Genomic DNA, 27999 nt, shown 5'->3' on the forward strand with positions numbered 1-27999 from the left:
AGAACTAGCTGAAGTCGAAAGTTAGACTCTTCAATAAATGCCATTAAAAAAAAAAAAAAGTAGAGGTTCTGTGACAACTTGCAGAGCCGGACTAACCCATGCTGCCTCGGGGGCACTACATGCACACTAGCTAAAAAGACTACCTCTCTCTGTGTACACCTGTATCTATTGCAGGGTTGCTGTTTGGTGTTAAAAACTGAATCTAAGGTCATACTCAAAAAACCCCCCCAAAACAAACAAAAAACCCACACCAAAAACAACCCCCCAAACCACCACAAATTGCCTTTTGGCCTTCCAGGAACTTAGGACTTTCACTTCACACAGGTTTCTCAAGCTTAAATTATTTACGGTTTAATACAAAGCTGAAATAATGGGCTAGAGAAAAGAAGGCTTCTCAAAACAATCCTGTATACATCTATTTTACAGCTACCTCTTCTGCCTAGCCCCTCCCAAAGTTAGCCTGAAAAACAGTAAAATCTACACAGAGTTTTATTGCAATCATACAAGGGATACATCAAGGGTCAAATACAACAAATACTATGATGCAATTTTACATTTATTAAACTACAGTTCAAAGCACAAATTTACATTCTAAATACACTAAACATCTAATGAAGTCACACTGGTCTCCCACTGACGTTTAATATATCTGGGCGAAAGACAACTTTACAAGACTGTTCTAACAGGAATCCTTAGTATAAAAACTGTGTACTTGTATGTAAACTGTTGAAGAACCCAAGTGATGGGTTTCCATCTCCACTAAGTCATCCATTTTGTTGCATATTTAAACTCTCAGGGGTTGAATGAACTTGATTTTAAATTTGGACACCATTATCTAACCCTCCCACCCCCCACAGTGAATTGTAGCTGTAGCTTGTTTTGCCTGGTCCCCATTAACTATTACTATTTTTTCAAGTTTTGAAGAGAATGAATTGAAGATTGTTCCATTTCTTTCACACTGGAATGTTGACCAGACAAACTACAGACTTGCAACTGCAGGTCTAAATGAAGCGTTAATGCCTGTTTAAGCTGCAGTGGAAAAGCGGTCTTCTGGGCTCAGCTGAATGCAAGAAGGCACAAAGAAGAAGTTCTTCATCAATGTGTCTGAAGCAATTCCAGCATCTTGCATCTCATCCCTGCAGCAGAAAAGGATGAGAGTTGTAATAAAGTGATTGCATGTACAATTTCACATCAGAAACCAGCCCTGAATGTAGCATTTGAGGTCTGCTGCCCCTGGATAGGCTGGCCCCAGGCTCAGCAGAAGGGAGAATCAGCTATGCAAGTGCTTGGCAGGCACAGGAAGGCCGTGACTCTCACTGCCGCAAGCACAGGACCCTGCTACCTCGGTATTGGAACATGTTACCCAACTCTCACCATCACCACAACAGCGTTACTGCCCTTCCTGCCTACAACAATGGTGCTAACATTGTACGCAAGTTGCAATTACTAGTATTATGAAACCTCAACAGCTGATGTCAAGCAGTAAAAGGCTATTACTCAGCAACAACTACCACTAAACTCAGTCCACATGGGGTATTTTGCTTTCCTTTGTCAACCCTAAAGCAAAGTAGGCATTATATCACAGCTCGCAGTTTAGTCTTAGCAAAGTCAGACAGAACAGTAAAAAAAAAAAAAAAAAACCCACCAAACTAAAAAGGCACACTCTTGTGCTCAGTTGCGTCTTCCTGTATTTGCCAAATATAATTTATATTTGGCTGTAAGTGTACACTCTTGAAGGAAATGAAAACAATCTTGTCACTATCAAGAGAATTTTCTTACCAATCACTGAAAGACATCATGTAGTAAATCAGTGGCCTCTGATAGTCGTTAAAGGTAGACTGTTCACCTAAGGTACCAGAACCCATATTATCAAAGATCAGCCAATCTCCAACGCTCAACTCAGGAAGAAGACAGTTTTCCACAATTTGATCAAGCTCATCACAGGATGGACCCCAAAGGCTGCTCGCGAACAGAGGCTCATCTTCCTTGTATTTCTAGATGGAAATGATCCAGGTAATTCAGGCTTTAGTTTATTAAATAAGAACATTTTCAAGCATATATAAGAATGATTTTATAAATAATATATCATTATATACATATGAGGTGTTAAATATATATAAAAACCATAAGGATAATAAGGACTATCTCTGAAGAATATAGAAAGACTCACCTTGTGAACCTCTGGGATAGTATTCAGTTTCTCAGACAATTTACTTGCAAAAGAACCATAAACACCATCATTTATGTAATACGTAAATACTGGTTCATCATCATTCCTGGTTTGCTCCACTGGAAGTAAAAGAGAAGTTGTCTTGCATGCATTTTTTGTCATAAGTAGTCCTTTCGCAATCTAACTTAAGTCAACTGCTTTCTCCTGACAAGGGAGTTCCATATATACTGGAATGGGAGAATTACGAGCAGAGTAATCTGTATGAGACCAGATTATAAATTCAGTTGTAACATTAAGTGTGAGGCTTAATAAATTTAATACTTTCAGTAATAATCACTGTTAAGAATATAAATCCAATTTCTGCTTTAGCAGAGAAGCAGCTAACTCTATGGTATGTTTTTCTATGTTCTTCTAATACAGAACCTTCTAATACACCTTCTGTAAAGCACCCAATATAGGTTTAACCATTGAGAAGTCAAACCTAGTAAGGCAACAAGTGCCACATAAATGTAACAAAGAAAAGTGAGATGCACAGATAACACATGGTCAGAACCCAAAAGGTGGATTACAATGCAAGCATAATGGAATGTATTAAATATATGCGGAGACAAACTAGCCCATCCTGACTAAAAGAAGTGGGCAGTTATCTGTACTGATTCATAACATGTAAAACAAATACGACCCTTACCTCCAGAAGGAAGAAGTTTATCGTACTCAACAGTCTTCTTCGCAATGATGTTAACTGCTAGTGTAAATGCAGATGAAACATAGTAAAATCCAGGCTCTGCAATCACATTAACACCAGATTCCTTAGGAAAGTAGACATCCAGCAACGGCCTGATAACGTGATTAACCTAGGAAATTGAAGTCAGAGGTTAAGACCAATGAAACTCAGCTTATGTATGTATCAGATACCCCCCCACACACTTTCAGTCAGCCACAGTTCTAGTAGGCACACCAAAAGCTTACTCTGTTCCTCTATTCTCTGACAAGTGCCCTTACCAGAGGTCCAAAATTTACAGAAGTGTTTAAAAAAATAGGTCATTCTGCTAAACACTGAAGATTAAGTACCATGAGTCGAGTACTACACAGTCCCTCCTCCCAACCAAAGTTCAAGTTGTGCTACGCTCAAGACTGCACAAGTAGTTTCAAAGTTCATCCAACACAACAGATAATGTGTAATTACATATGAACCCAGAACAACACGGAAAGGGCCTTTTTGTGTTCAGTTCTGAATACTGTAGTATTAGAAACGGAATAATTAATACTGACACTCAACTCTTAAGCCAGATATTTGAAGATAAACAAGTATTTTGGACAAGTAACAGAACAGTTAGAACTAAGAAAGAAAAGTCCTTATTGTTGTTAGTAACTTTTTATTGAATCACTTTCACTGTGCTACATTCAAGGACTTTGTCTTTAAGACAAGATAACAGTGTAAGCAGGTTATTCTGTTTTATGTGCTACTGCATACTAAAGATCCCATTTAGGCCAAATCAGTATCAAGAGTTTTATTTAAGGCTAGCCAAAGCAATGATAAAAGCAAGACCTTTAGTCTTCAGTTCTAAAGCAAAGTATCAGAAGCTTTCATACAGTAGCAACGTACTGGTTTACGTACTTTGGTTGTAGCAATGTACTTTGTTTTATGATCCAAAGCATGCTAAGCAATCCTGGCCTTAACCATGCAATAGAGTAACCAGTTGGACAATAACAGTCAACTGCCAAAAAACCTGAATTACTACTGTTAAGGTGGCTTAGGATAGTAATTTAATCTGTGACGTGCTTAAGTCAGTGTTCACCCAATATGAACAGGATTAAAAAGAAATAACGATCACCTCCAAGGACTGATTACACTACCCGTGATAAAGAATATAAAACCAATTATTCGGATTTTATGAATTACAGTCTAACATAGAATTTAGACTAGGTTTCAGCTATCAATGTTAGGTGCAGTTTGAAGGTTAAACACTTCAACTTCCTAAATCAAAATCAGTTTCAACTTCCAATACATTGCATACCTCTTCCAGCTGAAGCTCTGAACCCGTGAAGCCCCCACCAATATCCAACATGTTCATCTTAAAGCCAAATTCTTCCTAAAATGCATAGACAGAACATAAGTACATGGACAACTGTAACTGTAAAAATATTTTTTGTTGCTCCTTACTGTGGTTGTTTTCTCTGTACTTATACTTGTCACAGCTAATACACTAACTGCAATAATAAGAGTAAAAAGATTTGCAGTCTTCTCTATTTAGTTTACGAGCTTCTCATTTATAGGAAGACAGATGTTCAGAGATGGGATTTTTGAATTTTGCAATATGAGAAATACACATAGAACACTAAGACTCACATGAGTCATCTGAAGCATCCGACAAATCCATTCTTCTTCATCCAAATTTGGATATCCCCCCACCCAATATGACACCTTTAATTCTTATGATGCTTAGTTATTAATCTCAGAAATCACATGCACCAAGTTAGTGGTTACATCACGATAAATGCCAGCACACAAATGTTTAATATTTTATTATAACTTAAAAATATCAACTGTGTATTTGCAGGACTGAGATTTGAATTTCAAAAAGCCTTTACCAAAAGGGGGAAACTAATTTTTCATTTGAAAAGAGCATACAAGGCTACTGCCTGTCAGTGGGACAGTATTCATCAACCTTTGTCCACAACTAGGATTACAAAGTTTGTTTACCTCTACCACACGTCTCACAATGGAGTATTTAGTGCCTTGGACTAACACTAAACTAAAAGTTCCATTTCCCACATTGATGTATTTTGGAAATAACATAGTTGGCTTGTTAGTATGATTAGAATAGAATGGATCCTCTACTGTAGCAATTGTATGTGTGTATATATCTACTTACAGCCATGTCAAACACACACCGGGCATCAGATATAGCATGAATGTACGTTTGCAGTTCCTTGCAAGAGCCTGAAACGTGAAATCTGAAAGAAATAAAAACCACAGTTAATACACTGAACCGTGCAGCTTTCAGACGAAGCAAACTGTTTCACCATCTAAAGCAGCAATAGAAGTAATTCATTCCCAAGTGGCTCAAGACAAGCTTGCGTGATAACATAGTAACTGTGCCAGGAATAAGCTCAGAAGATGATTGCTTTCTATTCTGTTGGAGTTGTACTTGAGCTCTGTCTTGCTTTTAATGCCAAGAATGTCCTACAATATTCTCATCTTTAAGAAATAACAAATTTACTGAACCTTTCAGTCTTCACTATTAAAGTGGTTAAAATTTTTTCTTCAGTGGGTGCCAATGCTAACACAGTACGTGTATACAGTCTCCCCTCTCGTCCTACTTTTGTGTTGCCTTGCCTATATACCCTTTCTCCTGGGCCATCCATTTTCCTTCCCAAAGCTAAGGCTGTATTGTGCACACTATCTACTCTCTCCAACATCTGGGAGAGGGAGAGTAGAGGTGTGTCCCACTGCCACCCTGTTCTGAAGCCTCTTCACTCCAGGCCAGGTCCTAGTTTCATAGCAAGACTGAACAGGCTGGTGAGCAGGTCATTAGAAGCAGAAAAGTACTAATGCCTCCCACGAGCTCCTGAATCCCCTCTGGTTCCTTCTTCAAAAGGTTTAAGTAGTGCCATAATACTGGTAGTAACTGAGGTGCTAAAACAAGTGCCAACATTCCCATAGGCTTCCTAAAGACTAGTATGGTCTGCTGGTTCTGGATAGACCATACACATACCCACCTGAGCCACGATGCTCTCTACTCCAAGTCTACTCTTTTAAGGAATGCCATTTTGAGGCAAAGGTCACTTTTTAAACTTACTTGCATGAATCCACATGTGGATTTTAGTTGTTTTTTTTTTTTTTTTTTTAATAAAGAAAATGCACAAAAGCCATGTGATTTTTGTTAAAGTTAGTTTAGCCATTATATAAGAGAGGTACATTTTCTCGGTCGTATCATCTAATTTTTAAATACATTTGTCATTTGTAATGATTATAGTACATTTATGCTTTAATTTAACATCAAACAGATTTACATCAAAACAACTGTGGATTAAATCCTCAAAATCTGGTTTCCATTTTAAATACTTTTTTACTGTCTTGATGACCCACCCTCTTTTACTTGTTTGGTTGCCTTCTTAAAACATTCATGAGCATGTGATCCATTAGTAGCTGAAGGTAGCCAGAACAAAGACTTGTCCATGCATTTTTCCTCCATACAGTAAAATCTTTGGCAAACTTCAAATTAAAATACCACAGATCATTTGGAAGCTCTCAGAACACTAGGATTCATTCCTGCCATCCACAAGTCAAAAACTTATATAAGTATTAAGTCTTGATATGATCAGAGAGTGACACAGGACCTAACTCTTAGAAAATCCAACCCCACGTTCACCTTGTTCCAAGTCTGTCCAAGCTATCCCATGCTATACTAGCACCTTATTTATTGCTGGAAAAATACAAATCAAGTTACCATGGAAGTTCAAGAGCACAGCTAGAAAACAGGATAACCTTCTAAACTTTGCTTTTAAGTTGACAGAAGGATTTCTGATACTCTATTTCAAATTGCTTTGATGTCTGTAATAGTTACTTTGTTTCACACAATTTTTTGCTTGGACATTAGTGCTTTGCTTGCAAGCAAAAACTCATGATCCAAAGTAGTTTTTTTTTTTTAAACCCCTGTAAAATAGTGCCAAAAGGGGGAAAAAATTCTTTTGTATTCTACGTCTTGAGTACATCACACAAACAGCTGCTCAGCCAGCAGAGAACAATAACGTTACTCACTTGACACCAACTATTTGGACTCCCAACTCCTTAGCACATTCCATGAGGTGCCTACAGCTCTTCAGGGTGGTGCCAAACTTCATATTCATCTCCTCATCAGCAGTAATGTCTTCTGTGGCAATGTGCAGTAAGAGCCTAAGAGAAGGGGAAGATGATTGGGGCAGTTGGTTTACATCATCAGCACATGTGAAGCCTGAAGACTGTCAGAAGTGTGTTGATTATGTTGTCAGTACTCCAGCTCCATCGATGGATGAATCAAGTGAACCTAATAAAAACAATCCTGTACAGAGAAAAAACTAGCAATTAGGGGCTAAAACATGGAGCCAACAAGGACAAGGGATTTCGAAATGCAGCAACTAAGACTCTTTTGTAGCAGCAAGAGTCTGTTGAGTGCTGTAATAAAAGAGAATGTTACCATCTAATAAAGTATACTTCCTCGTAAAACCATTAAGACTGTAATATGCTTTTCCCATCTCTGTCCTCCTTTCTAGCCAAGAGAGAGCATGGAGATTCCCCTTCAGTCAGTCACGTATCAGATTTGGTTAAACTCAGCATCTGGAGAACACCAGGCTGACACACTGAAAGCACAACCTGGCCACATCCCTCCACCTCCCCTCCTGGCTGAGCACGTGGACTGTAGATGGGTGGGGGTGTCAGTCCATTCCCTGCCCCTTCTTCCAGGGCACTTGTGGAGCAGGGAGGCAATGAGTACCATCTCTTACAGTCTTATACAGTGAGACAGCTTCCTCCCTCCGGTCAAAGCCTCATTCTGGGTAGGTTTGGCAAACTGCAGTGCCAGTGTTGACAGTTTTCTACATTAAGGTAACACTTGAGTGGCAAAGGCATGTTCACATCGAAACCTCTAGAGGTATACCCCCAAAACTCACAAATTGAAACTGCTGTCCACTAAGAAAGTCAAAGTCACTGGCTCCCCCCCGCCCCCAGTAAAGATCACTTAATTAGCTATGTGGTAAACTAGACAGAAGTTGTGTCATGACATACATGCAGACTGCACAGAGCACGTTACAGTTAACCAAGATGGAGAGCATAAACAAGTGACAGAAGCTCAGCATCCAAAGTGAAATAGTTCTTTTCAAGACATGCAACAAGCAAAACTCAGCCTAGCCACTACAAAATACATGTTGGCCTAACAGCTACCTTAACTTCTAAAAGCCCTTTCCAAATGTCTCATCACGTGTTTAAAATGCATTTTGTAAAGAGCAAAAAAACTCTAAGTTCTCACACAGGTTGCCCAGCAATCCTTGTTAATTTTAATTTATACCACTTCATCTTGAGAAACCGTGACTAGCCTCTCATTTCCTGCTTCTCCACCTGCACAGACAATTCTGTTCAAGAAATCTGTAGTCAAACAGTATTTTGTAAAGCATTTGGAACAAGTGCTAGATATAACAAAAAACTGTCAAAAATTAAACTCTTTAAAATGTAAAAAAAATTCAAATCCATAATGCTATGGTTTGTACCCTCACATTAAGATTAGACAAAACCATTTCTTAAAGACATCCAATGTTAAATTTTACTGATGAATTGTTATGGCAGCATTATAAGTGAATCAAGACATTTTTCTAGTGCAAACCACTGAAAAAGTGCAATTCTGATTTCTAGAAATCTAGTAGGATTCTTCTTCCTGGGTTTCAGGCAGTTAGAGCAGGGCTAGAGGATGATGTGTGTTTTTAGAGTTTGGGTTTTTTGTTTATTTTTAAGGAAGCACTGATGCTTGTAACAACCATGCCTCTACTGGAGCTCTTAGGACACCAGCAACCTTAGAAGTTAAACTTTGCCTGGAAAAATCCAAAGGTATAAAGAAATGAAAGACAAAGCACTCCTTTCTGACATTTCTCCTCTTTCTTAAAAAAAAAAAAAAAAAAAAATTGCAATCATTCAAGTTACTAAGACTTCCAAAGGCAGAAATATCAATTATGAAGAGACACCCACCCATTACTGAGTTTACTGCAGAAAGTTACAAGAATTTTTAAAAAATGAGAAAGAGAATTACAGCTTTCTAAGCAGGATTTCCTCAGCCAAAGTGTAATTAGCTTCATCTACAAAAAGACAACCTAGCTATAACAACCACACATAGGAAGAACAAGGCTATATGAAGGCTTTGACTTTTTGAAACTATGCCAAGAGAAAGAAGAAAACTCAGACTTGTCACTTCAGCATCAAAGTTTTAATGACCTGAATAAGAGAATTCTAATAAAACAAGCAAACAAATCTCTACCCAGTAGGAGAGCTGGAGATCAGGTTTCTAGAAAATTTAGATGGCAAACTGCAGTTCTTCTGTAGAAATTGAGTTTCTTGTCCTTAGTAAACAGGAACTTCTCAAATACTAAGAGTATGGGATCCTTAAAAAGAAGTAAAGAGTTTATGTTGTTTTTCTCCAGCTCATGAAACTCCTTCATTCTGTCTCCCCGCTTTACAATTTCTCTAGCTCAAGAAAAACCTGCATCCTAACTTCTGTTGCTGTGGATGTTACAAGAGACAACATCTTCTACAAGAGGCTGTTAGACTCAAGGAAATAAATCAATGTAAAAACTAACAAAACACTAAAAACACCAGTGGTAACTGGTAAAACACTAATGATGTAAGAGACAGCTTTAGCACTGCTAAGGCTTTCAACTGCACGGAGTATGTCAAGGCCAAGATTTTACACACAGAATTATTTATCATAGATAAGATACTTTGCACAGGAAGTACTCTCCAGTATGCAAAGTACTGACAGGCTTCCATGAGGATGAAGTGTAATCACTAGCAACAGCAATATTGACTCTCGAGGTAGTCTTAAAAAAAAAAAAAAAAAAAAAAGATAATAACCAGGTGGGATAAGCAGAGTCTCCAGATTCTGTCGAGTTCAGTATCTTCCCAAGTCTACAACTATGGCCACAGTTTTGGGAAAAGACATGCCACTTTAATAAGGACTGTCTAGAACCAAGGGCTTTGTAAAGGATGTCAGGAATTCAGTTTCTTAGTGCACTCTGATGACATCTGTGGGAAGCTATACCTCATTAATCACTGAAAAGTACTGTAACATTCACCGCAGCTCCAACTCCAAATTTCTTAAAGGTGTGGCCGACAGCCAATTCCTATGTGAGGGACATGACACTTAATGACATGAGCACCTACCAGTCCAAAAGAGACCACGATACATTGGCAGCAATAAAATTCTCATATGTAACAACCAGAACATCAGCTTTGATCACTTCTCTACAGGAAGCATCTGGGCCAATACTGATGTGAGTAAAAATAGAACTGGAGTCAAATTTCTCACTGTTTTAATAGTGGGGAAATACCTGTAGGCATATTTAGTAGACCTGCAGAGCATGCCCAAACCCTAGATGGGACACGATGCACATTTGTTGATGGTCTCAGCCCTGACTTCAGCTGAAGCCACTAATAATTCAAACAGAATACCCTGAAAGAAACACTGAAGCCATGAGCAGGAGGAAGACTGTACTTGCAGATGACGAGTGACAGAATTCTGAGGTTTAATCACCAAAACCTTCACATGAAGATTGCCCTATGAAATCAAAATGCAAGATTTCTCCCAAAACAAGGGCCTTACGATCGTATTAGGAAGCTGAGACCCAGTAGGGAAAAAGTTGCAAAAAAGCTACCTTCAAGAGAGACATCAGAGCAGAGAAAAATAGATACAAGTGAATTGTATTAAATAAGTCATGTACCTTGCTTGCAACTCAAACAGCCCAGAATACAAGCAAAATTAAATTTCCACCACATAAAAAGCAAAACCAGAATTTTGACACTTACTTAGCATTTGGATGGTTACGTGCAATTTTCTTCAGCTCAATATCATTGTCACAAGTCATGATGTTTATCCCAGCTTTCGCTGCATACTTTATCTGAGAAGCTTGCTTGCAAGGATTTGTATATATAATGTTTTCAGGAGAAATGCCCAGGTCTTGTACCAATGCCATTTCAGACTGAAAAACAGGAGCATACCAGCGTTTGACAGTCCAGTGCACTACCTTTACTGAATTTTTATTAGACATGCTCTAGTACTGGAGTAAATAGTCAAATACACTAAAGAGAAAACTATCCACTGCTGCTAGGGTGGAAGTATAGATTTGCAACAGCCAGTTACACAGGAGTTCACAACTTAAATTATATTATATATAACCATGGCACTTCATACCAAAAAGCTGATTTTAAAACAGCAGACAGATGGAAGAAAATAAGGCACACAGATACACAGAAAACAAAAACTTACTTTACTGGAACATGCAAATCCAACACCAAGGGTTCCCAAAATTTCAAGTACACCTGGAGTAGAATTGCATCTTACAGGATAAAATGGTTTTATTGGTGCCATCACGTTCTGCCATTGTCTGTTCTTCTTTACAAGCTTTCCAAGATCGCCAACAAAAAATGCTCTTTTTCCAGTCTAAAAAAGGAAAAATAGGAAAATAAAATGTCTGAAATTATGTTTTGACAGCATAATATTTGACCCACAAATACCCCATGAAACAAAGTCTTGAAGAATTATGTACATTTTTTTCATCCTGCTATTAACTTTTAGTTTTGACCTTGAACAATCCTCTCATTTCTACTTTCATCTAGCAATTTGAACTAGTTTAAAAAAAAAGTCAAAGGCAATACCTACCACTTCAGAGATATTGTGAATGCTATTTAGACAATATTCTGAGATTCCTGAACAAGAGATACTACTTAAATGTCAAATGCTGATTTTATCTAAAAATACAGATTAGGTTACAAATATCTTCCAATTTTCTATTTTCAGAAGTCTGCAACTTTTTGGAGGAAGAAAATCCACTGGGACGAAAGCTTCCACAGTCTTAACATAATTTATAGCTTATTATACAAGGAATAAAATCTAATCCACTACCATTATTTTAACATCTAGCTAATAGCTCATTTTACTGAAAATTTGCTTGATAGTATTTTAATTCAGGAAGTCAAGTTTGAGACTGTTCTCCACATCTTGTGAAGCACAAAGTTCAAACAGAATTTTAAGAATTAAGCTCAGTGTGTTAAGGTTGCGGAGTCAAGTACATAATCTTCAAGAAAATGCACACACACTTTTCTGGAAATTGTTAACAGTCCCCCCTTGTGACTCTGTTACCATAGTCTTTCTTGATATCAAGTCACGATGTGGATGTAGTGGATTGAAATCCAAACAGATCATTCTATATTTGTTTATAATGTCCACTCAGTAAAATTCCTGTAAATGAATGGCCTACTGTATATCAATTAAAGACCATCACAAAATACATGATCGATTTGAATTAAGACTGTACATCAAATGTTAATTCTAGCACTTGACTTTCACAGATATGAAACTATGTTGTGGCTTATTGTATACAACGTCTTTATTTCTGTTTAAAAAACACAAATAGAAATTCCATCGGGTGGAAGCATACTGACCCCCTGTACGGGTCACCAGCAGGAATGGGATCTGGAGCTTTAGATCCATGGCACAGGCCTCTACCCCTTGAGCTAAAGGAGTAAATGAAAGCAGCAGGAGGCAGCTATCCTCTGTGAGCCAGCCAGTGGTTGGAGACATGACATGTTGCCAGTAGTTTACCTATTTATTTGCTAGACAGAAAAAGAATATTAGGAATCAGGATTTGGGAATCCTACACCTGAGTTCAGAAGGCCATGGGATTTAGCTATTTGCTGTACTATCGTTGAGCACTTGCATTTGAACATTAGTTCTCCTAAACCAAGGGAAAAGTGAACAACTCATAACTATAGCATATTAAGGATACAGTATTTGCTTAATGAAACTTCTTTTTTTTTTTTAAAAAAAAGCGCTCTTTCTTTCTACAATCTTGTCTATAAAACAAAGGCTGCAACACCTTCCTGCCTCTTAAGAAGTGAGCGAAGCCTTATTCGATAAAACTGTTATTGTATACACAGAATTGTTTAAGTTTCTTTCCAGTAGATTGCTAAACCTTAATAGCTTTTAGACCAGTTTATTTTCTTGAAAAAAAAAGGTAGCACCTCACAATATCCTCGTACCCATATTTCCAACAGAGAGAAGGGTAATGGGAAGACGTATAACCATACAACTGTGATCGACCACAGAAATTTTAAACATGGCTTTAAACTGGCTCAGCATACATATCTGTCTAAACTTTGGCATATTTTTAGGGAAGGAGAAAAAAAAAGTTTCTAACTCAGCAATATCCACTTGCCCACTTTCAGGTTCCTGGTCTACACCCCACGGATAATAAGATCTCTTCAAGCAATGAGATGGGAACCTGTATTTAACTACATCAGCAAGATTACTTTCCTGCTAGCCACGCTCAGGGAGGTAACAATTGCTGCCCATATTTCCCCAACAGAATCCAGCCCAAGACAAACAAACAGGAAAGAAGTAGAATTAGAAGAGGAACTACTTTATAAGGTGAGCTTTAGCCGACTGTTCCTCTGTTGCTCTCAGCTCATCAGTGCTAAATACCTTGACCTAGTTTGAAGACTTAGAGAACTAAACCAGAAGATTTGGAAAACTTATAAAACTTACATGAGTGTGTTCATAAATACAGTTGTCAATAACATCTGCAAGAGTAGCTCCTTCATCCAACAGGCCAATGGAGTAATTTGCATCCTCAAGAAATCCTTTCATCTCAGCCGTATTCCACAAAGCCGACAGTCATAAACCAAGAAACACAAGGGATGGGCTTCCAAGCCTTATATCCGGGTCCTTAAATTATGCAACAAACTGTACAAAGAAAACATAAATCAATGGGAAAAGAGGCACAAAGCATACCATGCCACTATTTAAAAATTAGAAAGATCTTTCTACATCTGATGTACTACAAACAGTAACACACACTCTCTACAAAAATATTTTTTTTTTGTTTTTTACTCTGTCCACCCTGCATTTGCCAGGGATAAGGACAGTGCAATTCTACTGAAGCCAAGAATAAACCAGAAGCTGCATCCTTTAAATCTGATACTAACTTAAAGAGTAAGAAAACACTGATGCAAGGCTGGTCTTGAGAAGCATCCCAGACTGTATGCACACTGATCTGTGTTGAGCTTATGCAAACTATGAAAACACTGCAAGTGTAGCATACTTGTACAAGCACCTCAGCTCAGCTATTCTTAAGTACAGCACCTTAAGTGACATTAGTATTCAAGTATGCAACTGCAAGACTGCCTGTAATACAACATTTCTGAATTTGTTAAAGAAAACTTGTAGTTTATTGATTAAATGTCAGTATTGATATGTTAGATTCACATATTTGTGTTAACATTCTGGTTTTTGTTTAGATGCTAATTTATAACCATTGCCTTCACACATTGTATTCACTAGACATTTATTTTGTGGTTCTGTTCATAAGATTACCTACAACACTTAAAAATCTTCAATAGAGGTTAACAGAAAGAAGCCACTAGCTAGAATTAGTTTTAAAAATTACAATCTCAGTAAGTAGAACTGGTATTAAAAGAAAGTAACAGTTATAGCTTAGCTTTATTTGCATCTTGTTTATCCTCAAACCTTCACTACAAATTAGATGTTGTTTATAAGCAAATGTTTTCCAAAAGACAACCTGAATCAACAAGGTCCCAAGACAGAAAACATTGTTAAATATACACAGTCTTAGAATATGGATTAAATAGTCAGTCTCAAGTAAAAATCAGTAGAGAGCAGAAAACTACCAACAGCTGATTATATATACCTTCATCAGCCTTACTTGATGAATACAACAATCTGCAGTTTACATTCTATTAGAGTTGTAGGTCTTGTTTAAAAGCAGTTTATTAGTCTATAGCAACTGACTGACCAGACTTTGTTTCAGCTGTCATCTTCGACTAACACAAGACTGATCAAAACCAGCCAGCTAACTAGATTCCTTCTTTACATGAATGCCCAAGACTCTTTTTAATCTCAACAGAAGCTGCATAGTATTTATATTAAAAAAAAAAAAGATGGCTGTTTTCTAAAGCCACCTGTACTTGGCTTTAAAATAACAAAATTATTTTTCTATCAGCACTTTTAATTAGAAACCAGAAACATTACAGTCGAAGGTAAAAAATGCTTCACTAAGACTCTAAAAACTAAGATGATAATTTTGGCTTCAAATGGTCACAAGACCATTGGTATTAACTCTGCCTCGTATTTCTTCCACCACCTCCCTACAGTCAAAAAAAATCCACAATTTGCAACATAAGTTTGGTTAACATTGTTAATATGAACAAAGTTACTTTCGCTCAAGCTAGTATTAAGGCAACTAAGCAGCAGTTGCTCCTGCTTGTCATTACACCCAATAATGGGGAAAAAAGCCATCAGTTTTGTATGCTTTCTGCATAACTCAGGTATGCCACCTATGTTTCTTGAGAGAAGCATTTACTGCCAAGTGACTTCAACTCAGTGGCAGTGAGAATTTTCGGTTCTATTCAGAAGCTGAATGATAAAGACAAGTATGCTGGGTAAGAACATACTTGTCTCACACGTACAGTGAGTCATATGCTTATTTAAGGGAATCCTGAAGATCCAAAACAATCATGAAAGAGCAAGATAATTATCACATTGATGTAAGGATTTACTTAAATTACAATTATAAAAACAGTGATTAGGTGGTAGACACTATAATAACCAGGAAAAACGTCAGTCAGTCACATCTCAGTTTAAGTTTGTGAGTAACAGCTAAAACTCATTAAAAAAATCCACTACCAAACAAACAAACAGAAAAGACAAGCTTGTGAACTAAGTTTGACTGAGAAACAGTGAAACAAACTGTGAATCAAACAAACATGAACACCAGTTATGTTTACATAGCTACTGTCACCCTCTGAACAGGTACTTCATCAGTATCCTTGATTTGCTAGCTGATTAGCACAAAGTCCTCAACACATTCACCTCCATAAAATACCCATGATTTCCAGGAGCAAAGTACCAAAAAGGGTTTGGGTTTGTTTGGGTGTCGCCCCCCTCCCTCCCTCCAAAAGAAAAGCTGGCATCAGCATTTTACTGAAAATTTGATATAGTTCTGGACTATTCAAAATGTGAAGATCAAAAGAAGAAAAAAGCTAACAGTAGAGTTTAATTCTTTTAGCACAACTTCTTTATACTATGACTTAGCCTAATGTTTAACTAAGTTTTAAAGTACTTTATGCACCCTCAGGAACTTGCTGGTTGTGTAATAAACACATTAAACTTTTCTTCTACAATAATAGCTCTTTTGTTATCTTCTTGTAAGAAAAATAATACCCAAAAAGAGGAATAAGTAAACCAACCATGGTGAACACATGCAAGAGCAAAGTGATTTCCATTTTCAGCAGATTATTCAAATGTAGCAGATCTGTTAACCATTCAAAAACCACAAGTTTTTTAATCTTTTTGTGGCACAGAGGGATGTTAAAGAAAAATTTTCAAATTTCAAATATGTTTTGTGCTGCATCTAAATCTGTAACATCTTTCAGGACACATCTAATCTGTCCTATGACTTCAGAAAAAGTTCAACAAAACTCAGTGGCAACATTTTGACACAGTAACTCTGTATAGGATGAGCTTCCATGATCTCAGTTCCTCTTTCCCCCTCCCCACTCACATCTGACCAGTAAATACTGCAGGTAGCTGCAACTGAATGCATGTGAGAAGTGACTAGGCTGGCAGAAGCCTCATATCTGAGCTTCTTTTTATTGTTTACTCAAGTTGGACAACTTCTGTGTTTCTGATAAGTTCACAATTCCCTGACATATGGTACAAACCTGTTAAAAAGCCTGAAGGCAAAACTAAAGCACTTTAAGGATTTACTGTATATACAAGGGTACTACTTAGCTAGATTTTAAAGCTTTGGTGGGTTTGGGTGGGGTGGTTTTTTTTTTTTTTGTGTGTGTAGTATTACCAGCCACTTCCTACACTCTAAATTGTGCAGATGATCAAGAGTCCCTTCCACTGAATGAATGCGCACTCCTGACTGGCCCTGCTGGGAGGCTGGGTACACCCAGTGGAACCAGTCACAGCAGTGAACAGATTTTGAGACTCACCAGATACACACACACCCTGCAGGCAAATTGTTTGTGCCTCGTATTTCAAATGAAGAAGCTCGATCTAAACAACAGCTAGCTTTTTTCCTTCGAGTCTTGGTGTTCATCTGGGTTACACTGGAGTAGATTTAAGCTCATTTTGTAGTACTCTTAAAAGAAAGGTTTTTTCATAGTTAATGACTGTGGCGTCTATAGCTTTCAGACAGAGATGGTGTAGAAGAATACTCTCCTCCAAAAGCTGCCCTTTTACTTTTGGGGAGATCCTGTGGGGAGGAGGGGGAGAACTGGTTTAAATAAAGCACGTGGGGAGGAGGCCTCTTTACCATTAACTCCCCCAAAACAACAACAGAAAGAAGACTTATTTGGTAAGTTAGCTTCGGTGAAGGTCATTTCCTAAAACAGATGTTGTCTCTTGTAGTTTATTCATCCGAAAACATCTTATGGTCAAGAGGCAAGGATGAAAACGAATCCATGCTAGTACAGACTTAATAAAATAGCTTGCAAAAAAACATGAACAACCTAGTATAAGATCTCCCAGGCTGCTAAACAGCGATTGCTTTTTCTAAGCATGTCCGTGACATTTAAATTTTTTCATTTAGCAAAATTAATCTAGTAAAAAAAAAAGCTAACATTAGCCTACCAACTTCTGTCCTTAGAGTCAAGGCCCATTCCTCTCCTCTCCAATTTCTCCTGCTCTGGAAGAAATTACATCTTTTCACTTTTGTTGAGAACAAGATAGGAAGAACGGCCTACAAAGAGAAAACTGAAATTCCTACCAGCACTGCTACAGCACCACCACAAAACAGCGTATACTTGAAGATCAAATGAATACACGCAGAAGGAAATAGAGAGGATGGTTTAAGACTTCTATGTCTGTAAGACAAATCAGAAATCATTACAGTGCAGAGTTCAGTCCGTGCTGGAAGTGCTAACTTGCTGCAAGTCATGATTTGACAGACTTAGCGAGGTAACACCATCCATTTTACCACCTGAAATGTTAGTCTGCACAATGCTCCAGGACATACATTTTAGGGCAAACAAAAGCTGTCAAGTGGTATGAGACTTCTACATAGGCATGCAATTGCTTTCTTTGAAGTAAGCGTTACATCCTCAGGCTCTTTAGGGTTTAACACAATGAATTCCCAGATGAAGAACTTTTATCTTAAAGTTTACATATTTAAACACTACAATTAACACAGACATCTGGAATAGAAGAAAATTAAAATGCTCTGAAAAGTGACTAACTAAACACATGCTTGTCATACACAAGCATCCATAACAAACACATCAATTTCATTTTTTTTCCCTTTCAGAACTACATATGGTTTGGCCTAAAAAAAACAAAACAAAAAAACACAAAAAACCTTGAGGTTTGGTTCTTTCATTAAAAACTTCCTCCGCAAAGAACAAAGTCTCTGCAAACCAAATGGGCTCCCTATAATGCCTTTCAACTGCATGTTTTATTAAGCAAAATAAATATTTATGAGATTAACAACCATGCTGATGCAAAAGTCATAAAGAGGTAAAATACATTCATCTCATATTCCTTACAATACTGGATCTTCAGGGGTAACAGATCAAAAAAGTAGAAGCATTTTGTCACTAACATCAGCAATTAAGTACAGAACAGGTGTACTACAAGAGTAGAAACACAAGTCCTCTGTTTTCAGTGCAGGGAATGCCTATTTATAATGGGAGTATCTTTTAAAAAAATATTCCAAGATGCCATTTCACCAACTTATATCCTTATCATTCAGTTAGCTGAATGCAGCCACTAACCAACTGATGGAAATGCTGAAGCAGGTGTCTTTATTTACAATGGCAGTGGACATTGTGCATTACCCAAGATGCCTCTCAGTACAAACCCACTGAGGGTCACAGCAAAGTACCTGTACAGCTTAGGTTAGTTACATCCTACCATTCTCTCAGGAGTATTCCGCACAGTTAAATGAGCAATGTAACAACAGCATTGCTGAAGTAAGCAAGCAAAGGGGGTAGATACTAAAAAATAATGCCCCATCTGACATCTTCTACAGGAACTATGCTTTCAAGAAACTCCTTCTGTTTTCTTGAAGTTTTAATACATTATTCAAAGCCAATAAGCTAGCAAAGCTTACAAAAATGAGTACTCTTGTACATGCATGTATACTTCTGTGGTACCATACCAGCACTTCTCCTTCATGACAGTACAAGCAGTTACTTCCCTATCCTATCCTCTTACTTGTTTAGTCAATATTAGTATTTGGCCTCCCCGTTGCCCCCCAGCCCTCCAGTTCCCCGACTGCCACCCAGTCCCATTTAGACAAAGTCAAGAGAGCACTAAAGGCTAGCCAGTCCAGATAACTACTGCTTCCACTTGGCATACACAGGGCTTGTTAATAGATCAGATTTCCATCGCTAATTCCCTCCATTTCCAATCAACCAGATGTGGCAATAAATAGAACAGATTTTCAAAGGAGCAAGACTTCAGACCACAGTTGCCAGACTACTCAGGAAGTTAGAGCTTGAAGAGCAAGACAGAACTAAATCCCAAGTTCTTCCCTGGCCAGTGTAACACAAGGACAACAGCGGGAGGGAGAGAATTATAAAAAGGAAGCAAGTTTAATGGAAATGTAAGCAGACCTTCAGACAGAAGATTTTTTATTTGAGTTCCATGGGAACATAATATTAATTATATTTAAAAGCTCAATTGACCTTTTTCCCCAATAAACCACTTTGCAAGTTGAACAGGACTCAAACTACCAATTAGCTGGCTAACGTACATCTTAGCTGTGTTTGAGGCAATTACCTACGGTTCAGCACACCAGAACAGGTACAGATTTACTGACAAACACTTACAGACTACTGCTACCTACATCACCACTACATTCAATACTGAACTACTTATATTTGTGTACAGTGTATTATTACTGAAGACATAATAGATCCAAGCTCAAAATAAGCATGCAGATCATCTGAACATTCAGCTACAAACACAGCAAATCCAGTGGCATTTCCATTCTAGGGCAAGGTATACCTTGCACTATTTGTCACAGCACATCAGTCTACCAGTCAGAGAAAGAATAATCTCAGTGAAGGTACCAGAACAACCTTCTCCTCAAAGAGAAAAACTTTGGTCAAAGACAAAATTCCCTCAGAACAGTTTTAGAAACTAAAATGCCTTTACAGTACCTTAAGATTTTATACTTTATTCACTCCTTCCTCCTAACAATTCTTCTGCCTTTCCTATCTTTTTACTACTTTACTTTATTCCTGTTGAAGTGCAAAACGTTGACGTGCAAAGTGTAATGCAAGAGTTCTACCCACGTACAAGAGTGAGCCAAAACTCAGAAACTGAACAAGGGGAACAATTTTCTCAGATCTTTTGCTTGTAAAAATCGTGAGAGACCTACAAAGTAACAGTGATACTCAGAGACTTTTCAGTGTTAACTGTATTCACTTGAATAGAGCAGCCATCTACATAGAACCAGGCATATGCGGCTAATTCAGTAAGTTTCAAACAAAACAAAAAGAACATAACCTCTGGAGATAAAGTCAGAAATCATGATAAATCAAGCTCACCCTGTGCCTCCCTTACTGCAGTATTTTCAAAGAACAGGGTCATCTACATTAAGTACCTTATTAGGAGACATACTAACAACTGGCATTTGGACTCTCTGTGGTCTTTAAAAAGTACCTGGCTCAGATGCACTTAACCATTCTCATTCAAGTTTTACATTAAAAAGCATTATATAATTTATAGGTACAAAGCCAAATGAAAAATGCCTTCAGCTAGACAGGAAAAAAGTAATACTGTGTAAAATCAGCTTAACTCAGATATTACAAATGCATTTAAGGCTATTGTTAGAACCACATAAAGCTATTGTTTTATGTTAACAGAACAGGATAACCACACACATTCCAGAGTTTTCTGTGCTCCTTAAGATCAGCTATGCGCATTCATTTGTTTTCTGTTATCATGGGTTTTGTTTTTCTTTACTAACTATTTGCCTCTTAAAAGTGTAAAGGCATTTATAATTGGTACACGATTTCCATCCAACACAGAATTCCACATTCTACTGTAGCTCAACTACAACTATTTGTGGAAGTGGATAGTAATTCACAAATAATGGAGACAGGCATTTGGGAAGGCACACCCTTCATGATCAGCATTAGTTACTGTTTACAATAGCAAATCTTAACTATTTCATTATAAAATACCTTACGAAATCACACAGTACTCAGCAAATCATGAGTTGATGTTAACAGTCATGCAATGCCAATTCATGACTTCAGAATTACCACTGAAAGACTGAAGTTACAGCATTTTATTTTAGGATTTCTGCAGCCAACAACCCTAATTCAGAAAAGTAACTCCATTTACGAAGTTTATTCACACATGTTTAAGCCTCTCAGAAATTCGTCAGATAACTCTGTTGAGAAAAGTATTAGGTGAGTAAAAATTATAGTCCTCCCTTGAATGAAAGCCCCACATAATATGTACACCGCTATTTTAAAATTTTTATAATCTACATCAAGACAGTTATCTTGCTTATCAAAAAGCCAATACATGCTGTTTGCATTTTTGGAAGTCCTTATCCTCCTGCATACAGATGAAGAGAGAAGGAAGAGAGACTTACATGGACAAGTTAGGAGATGGAACCCTACTATCATCAGCTAGGTTCCCAAGGTGGCTCAGCGTTGAAGTCGAACTGTTCTCTATAAAGCACTTCTCCTAAGCCCTCTGGATAGTTGTAAACTTGATCAGAGATTTTGCCCTGTGGGAGAAAATGCATACAAAAATAAATTTCATAGCTAGAACAAAATAAAAGCTTTATCTTAAAACACATATCAAATGCCTTTTCAGTAGTGCTTTTAAGGAGGCTTGCAACACACCACCATGGAAGTTTATAATCACATAAAATGCCCAGTTTTCAAGAGTGAATGTAATCTCCAAGCCAGATCAAGTCAGATGCATGAAGAACTTCTAAAACACATGAATTAGGCACATGAAACTGCTTGCTTGTACTTATCTTTCATAGTCTGAACTGGAAGATTTTCAAGACTAAAGGCAAAGAGCTCTACACAATCCTGCTTTAGGGTAGCATGGCTTAATACTGGACTACCCTCCCAGAAGTGTTTTTAACCCTGTAACCACTGTGATTCTTCCCCTCCCCACTTCCTTTCTATTTTAGAATTCCCTTGCCATGTTCTTTCTTCCTCTGCTGTGAATGAACACGGCACGTGGGTGAAAAATAGTGCTTTATATAGTGAAACCGAACACCATACAGACAAATCCAGAGATGAGCAAGACAGTAGAAAGAAAGAAACTTATGCTTGCCTTCAGGAATGAGGAAACATTTCAGCTGGCCCCTAAAGGCTATTACACACAACACCAAAGCAGCATTTTAAAGTACAAGGCTAGCTTACTCAAATTAAGATAAAACAATCACGCAAACCAGTACAAGGAACATAAAAAGCAGTTAAGGAAACATTAACCAGCCCTGCTGAGAAGTTATTCCTTCTAAAAGGAACTGTCATTTTCATGGAATGAAATACAGTACAGAACTGGTCATGTGTAAACCCAACATACAACAAAGTTTCTACAAATTCACTGTGGTCTATGGCATGAAACATGGAATGTACCAACCTATTGTAAAAATAAATCTTTGCTGCTCTCATTATTAAAATGAGACTACATGTGCTGACTACAAAAACCTGGCTTCTGGGAATCACCTAACCCAAATGATCATCTTTTCAACCACATGCCAGTTAAGCAAACTGCTGAAGTGTATTTTTCGACTTATTCTTGCTATTACAAAACTAAACTAGGAAACTCTACAAAGTATTGAATTACTAAGTGAATGCAACTTGAAGGTAACCGCTTCACAGCAACTCCACAGAGCAATCTCTTCAGCTTTACCATATAAACTAGCATTCAGTAGCATATAATATTAAAAATAAACCTCAGCACTTCAACATTAATTGAGATGTTAAGGAATTTTGCCAGCCAGAATCAATGTATATGCAGTGTATGCAATCTTATCCCTTTCTTCCACTAAAGCAAGAAGTCAGTAACATTTAGATCTCAGAGTATGCATACAACAGTTTTAAAAGCTGGCAACACTTTTCCTTTTGTAAAATTAATTAGTAGCCCCACTATTTTCTAGTGCTGTTCTGATTATACTCAAGAACTCATACAAATTTTCGAGTGATTATGAATTAAATTTACCTTCCCAACAAAACAAGTCTTTAAAACCAAGTGCTTCTAGGGAGAGCACATGACCTTTAGTACAAAACTTAAAAAGCCCCGCTTCAGACAAGTGTCACCTGCAGTACTATTCCAATAAATATTCTAACATGACCCAAGAAGGAAGTGTGCGGTGAAAGTTCCCATGGAGCTGAAACCAAAGCAAGTAATTTTCTCTAGCGATAGGCAACTCTGAGCCGTGCTGAGTTCTAATTGCCCTTCAGAATTCCTTTTAAATGCAAATTATTTATCTGACGGATCTACACAAACATATAGAAAATAGTCTAACTGCCCTCTTTTACGCAGGTTTGCTGATATTAAATATCCAGAGAGGAAAATGGTACAATTTGAGCGTTTCATAGTAATTTTACTCTGCTTTAACGAGCACAAAGAGTTAGTTTGCTGTACTGTGGCAGAGCAGGACTACTGTTTTAAGCAGCAGAAGTGTATAAGATGTCCATAACCCATATGGACAACCCAGTTTTAGAAAAATTGTGCATGTGATCAGCCAAAATGAAGTGTTCATACCTACTTTAAGACCCTTAAACAATAAAAGCATTCTTTGCTGAACAGAGAGCTTTGAGTTGCAGGAATAATTGATAAGGCAAGCTTTGCCTTTTAATACTCGTGACACATATATGCATGCATTTAAATATCATCTGTTAGTATACTCTACTAGCAGGTGCCTCAAGTTTGACTGCAGCCCAACCACCAATGCTGTACTTCGTACTTGAATAGTAACACTCATCTGAGGAACAAAATAACCCCCCAGTCGTCCACAGCACATAGTTTTGCCAGAACAAGTGCATCCCTGCAGCAAGCCCTATGAGAACCAGCAGACCAGTCGGGGCCAGGCCCTTTCCAGCTTACCAGCCCCCTCAGCTCCCCATGTCCAATACAGACAGGCCTACAAAACCAGGCACCAATTCCTTTTCTTTGAAAAAAATAATCCACTGCACCTCTCCATTTCTGAGAAGAGACCCTTTAGCAACCTGAGCTAAAATATCCGTGAACTAAACCCTAAAAATCCAGCAATACGATGACCTCGCATATTTACACCAACCAACAGACTTGAAGGCACCGAAGTTACTCCAGTCCACAAAAAACCCCAGCTATTCTTCTGTTACAATAGGCCTTTTCCAGATCAGGGCCACGGCGTTGTGGCAAGGCAGTCCCCAGGAGAAAGCAGGTCCTGAAGGGAGCGCAGGTCCCTGAGGAATTCTCCCATCAACCACACTCTTACTCTTGCTCCTGCACTACATCAAATGCGTTTTGAACTGAAATTTGCCATTATACCCAAATTAGTCCCTTACACAATTAAGCCTCCCTTTCAGGAAGGGATGGTCTTAATTCCCTTCTGGAGCACTCTGTCTCTCCTTTAATTGGAGAGATGGAATCATTTCCAGACCGTACAGACCAGCATTGCTACGAACACACACACCTGCACCAGCTTTCCAGCGCAGGGAGAGACACAAGCTGCTTGCCTGGGGGCAGGCTGCAGCGCTGCTGAAAGGCGGTAAGCCTTCTTCTTGCCTCCAGTAAAACTGTCCCCATGGGAGAAACATTCCCATTGCTGTTCAGCACCGAATAACGCCCTCCCCCTCCCAAAGTTTTGTAAAGACCCTCTTCTTCTGAGGTTTAACAACCTTCCCCCAGAGCTCAAGGCCCGGCAGGAGGCTGGCTGGCTGCGGGGGGCTGTGCCTACGGCAGGCAGAGCAGGCGGGGAAGGGAGCTCATCACAGCCTGAAGCACACGGGGAGGGGGCTGCCGTGTCGCAAGCATCAGCCACAGCAGCAGCAGCAGCATTGTTCACACGGTGACAGGAAGGAAAGAACTAGACTGGACCAGTCCAGACTGGAACAAACCCCTCCTACCATCACCATTATTCACAGCCCCCACCTCCCCCCCAGCACCACTGCCTCCCACATTTATCCAGGGAAGACTAGCGGGCAAGTGCAGTATCCTCAGAGCCAAAAATCCAGCAGCCAGGGCAGAGGCAAAAGAAATGGGGCAGGACTTCCCCCCCAACCCACCACCACACAGGAGACCTAGCCATGCGTCTGGCTGGAGGGTAGGCAGGTCTAACCCACTTGCTTGGACACCACACGGTGTTTTCGTTCAGGGCAGCTATATTCGACTGGGACTACACAATCAAATCCTGCTCGGTCACCGGAGACTGCTGCAGATGTCTGAAACGCAGAGCTTCTCCTGCCTACTGGCACATGTTGGCTGCGCAGGATTTTGCACTGCAGGAGACGCACTTCAGAAAGGCTCAGAAGATTTAAGCTCACTTACTTCCCTCTTCACCACAGCCAGGGTCCCCCCAGCACAGACACGCATCTTCTTGTGCTCTGAACGAGCCCAGGCTGCCTACTGGAAAAGACCTGCAGTGCTGTCTAGTAACGAGCCATAACAGCATCCTCCTCGGCCATGCCAGCTGCCCCACGTTCCTGTGTTTGCACCATCCCCCTTACACACACATAAACCCCCCCACTCCCACGCCGTACTTCCAGCTCCCCTACAACCAGTAATGGGCACCTCTGCTGACCTCTCGCCAAACAGGGAACAGCACCGAAGCAAGCATGCACACTCGGGATACCCTGACATGCAGGTGCACATGCTTTACACACACGCACCCAGCCGGCAGCTAAGCAGTGATTGGACCCCCTTCTCCATACTTTCCAAAAGCCACCAGTACAGCAGTGGCTGACTGGACCACAAGTACCGGCGGAGGCAGCCAAGCCAAGGGGGTTGAGGCTCAACCAAGAGACTTCCAGAAGGACTGGCAGCACCAAACCTCCTCCTGCTACACTAACTGACTGACCAAGGGGAGGGAGAAAACATGCGTCCTTGAGACGACCACCTTGAGCAAACACCCTGGCAAAGGAAGGAGACTGCTAACAGGAGGGAAGGGCTCCACTTTCCATACCCTGGAGGACCCCCCAGCATCCAGTGGACCCCCCAGTCGTGTGAAGGCAATGTGCCCCGTCATCCCAGCCCTCGTCCCAGAAAGTGTCACTTGTGCAATGCTCTTACAACTTCTGCAGTGCCCTGACAGCTCATGCTGCCTCTCTGCTCCTTGGCATGCCCCCTCCCTGTCCACCATGCTGAGGTGGATGGGGTGAGGCCTCGTGCAGGCACCCACAGGCACAGCTCAGGTGAGAGGGAGAGAGTAGCATGACAGCGGGAGCCCGGATGGACAGCCACGGTTACAGACACACAACATGGCCTCTGAGAAGCAGGCGAGCAGAGACGCCACGGCAGTGCCACCAGCACTTCTCCAGCCTCTCTGCCCCTCGCCAGCCAGGCTGGCCTCGAAGCCTGTCACGCAGCTGCTCCCCCCGGGCCTGAGGGGGCTTCCTGCGCGCGGGTGCAGCCGGGGGGAAGAGATCCACCGAGACCTGCACGGGAGTCAGTGCTCCCGAGCCCGGGCAGCTGCCACAGGGCGAGGGGATGGCACGCCGGGGTCCAGGAAGCGCCTCTCCCTGAGGGGTCCAGACGAGGACGCCCCTCGCCCCCTCCCCAGGAAGAGGCACACTGCGAGAGATAGCAACGCCCGGCGGGAACGGGTCTCCCGCCGCGGGGCACTGCCCCGGCTGCTGAGGGGGAAAACACCATACAGCCCCCCTCCGCAGGAATCCGCCATGTTAGGGCGGCCGCCGAGCTCCCGCTCCCCGCGGAGCCGGCGGCCCCACCGCCCTCCCGCGCCCTGCGGGGTTGGGGGAGAAGGGGGAACGGCGCCTCGGCGCAGCCCTCACCCCGGTCCCCGGCCTCCCCCTCCCGCCTCGCCGCCTCTCACACGCAGGGCTGTCCGCCATGTTAGCGCGACGGCCGCTGACCCCCGCCGCCGCTGGCCGCCCCCGAGGCGCGGGGGGCCCCGGCTCCTGCCCGCCCGCCCCCCGGGCGGCGGCCCCGCATCGCCCGGCGCCTTGCTGCGCGCCGAGGAGAGGGGGAGCCTCGGCTCTGACTCATCCCGCCGCTCTCCATCTGCCGCCGCCGGTGGCAGCCGGTCTCGCCCCACGCCGCCGGGCGGACGGAGAAAGGGCAGCAGGAGGAACCGACCCCATCCCCCTTCCCGACCGGCACCTCCACGGCAGCTGGCGGCGGTGCTGCCCGCCGGGCGCCCCTCCACCCTTCCCGGGTGCCGCGGCCACCGCTCTCCCTTCCCCGCCTTGCACTGGGGGGGAACAAGGGCCTGCCCCTCCCAAAGCCCCAGGCTCCGGGGAGGCGAGAGCTCCCTCCACTCCCTCCCGCCGCCGGTGTCAAGGGACGCCCCGGCCCGCTCCAGGGCTCAGGGTGGGCGTCGCCGCCTCCCTCCCGCCCGCCGCCTCCCCCGCGGCGGGAGCCCCGGGACCCCCGGCACCAGTACTCACGTGAGATAACGGCCCGAAAGATTTGGTAAATCGTCTTCTCTTTTTAGGCGGAATTTTTAAAGAGGGATGTGGGAACCTACAGCAGAAATACAGGCGGCGGCAGCGGCGCCTTCCAGGGCCATAGGCTGCGGGGGCGACCGGCGGGGGAAGCGCAGCGCAGCGCTGGGACGAGAGGGCACAAGCAGAGAGAGACAGAGCCGGAGCGGGCCGGGGGCGCGGGGCTACGGCAGCTGGGGGCGAAGGCGGGAGCGCGGCCACCGGGCGGTGAGGCGAGCGGCGAGGCGAGAGCAGGGACAGCTACCGGAGCTCTCACAGGGCGGGGGGGGGGCGGCGCCACGCGTCGCGTCGCGTCACTGCGGAGAGGCGCGGAGCGGACATGCGCCGAGCGCCGCCGGCGGGCAGGAGGACAGCGCGGCCGCCGCGGCCACCCCGGGCCCCGCCGCCCAAAATGGAGGCGGTGCGGCAGGCG

The 27999-nt window shown here is 41.3% G+C and overlaps 1 protein-coding gene across 4 annotated transcripts; it reads right to left on the reverse strand.

The window, feature by feature from the left end:
• Nucleotides 1-471: 471 nt before the first annotated feature.
• AZIN1 (antizyme inhibitor 1) lies at nt 472-27863 on the reverse strand. 4 transcript variants are annotated; one of them, XM_075495075.1, is made up of 13 exons: nt 27531-27863; nt 21548-21685; nt 21305-21340; nt 13456-13653; nt 11179-11352; nt 10719-10891; nt 6936-7070; nt 5047-5128; nt 4189-4263; nt 2859-3024; nt 2171-2289; nt 1780-1994; nt 472-1136 (listed from the first exon to the last, which is right to left on the reverse strand). In XM_075495075.1, exons 4-13 carry the CDS (start codon nt 13555-13557, stop codon nt 1025-1027), a joined length of 1353 nt encoding a protein of 450 aa, XP_075351190.1. In that variant the 5' UTR covers nt 13558-13653; nt 21305-21340; nt 21548-21685; nt 27531-27863; the 3' UTR covers nt 472-1024. The 4 variants fall into 4 exon arrangements, with proteins under 4 accessions (XP_075351190.1, XP_075351191.1, XP_075351189.1 ...); XM_075495076.1 differs by lacking the exon at nt 21305-21340 and having other exon boundaries at nt 27611-27863; XM_075495074.1 differs by lacking the exon at nt 21305-21340.
• Between the last annotated feature and the right edge of the window lie 136 nt (nt 27864-27999).

The sequence above is a fragment of the Mycteria americana genome, chromosome 2 (assembly GCF_035582795.1).
Source record: "Mycteria americana isolate JAX WOST 10 ecotype Jacksonville Zoo and Gardens chromosome 2, USCA_MyAme_1.0, whole genome shotgun sequence".
In the NCBI taxonomy this organism is placed as follows: Eukaryota; Metazoa; Chordata; class Aves; order Ciconiiformes; family Ciconiidae; genus Mycteria; species Mycteria americana.

Bases quoted from the DNA above. Each gene is read 5' to 3' on its own strand.
- AZIN1 (XM_075495076.1), bottom strand. From the start codon at position 13,557: ATGAAAGGATTTCTTGAGGATGCAAATTACTCCATTGGCCTGTTGGAT. The intron at 7,071-10,718 runs GTAAGTGTCAAA...CCCTTCTCTTAG, and splicing joins CGTAACCATCCAAATGCTAA to GCTCTTACTGCACATTGCCA. The intron at 5,129-6,935 runs GTGAGTAACGTT...TATTTCTTTCAG, and splicing joins GTCCAAATAGTTGGTGTCAA to ATTTCACGTTTCAGGCTCTT.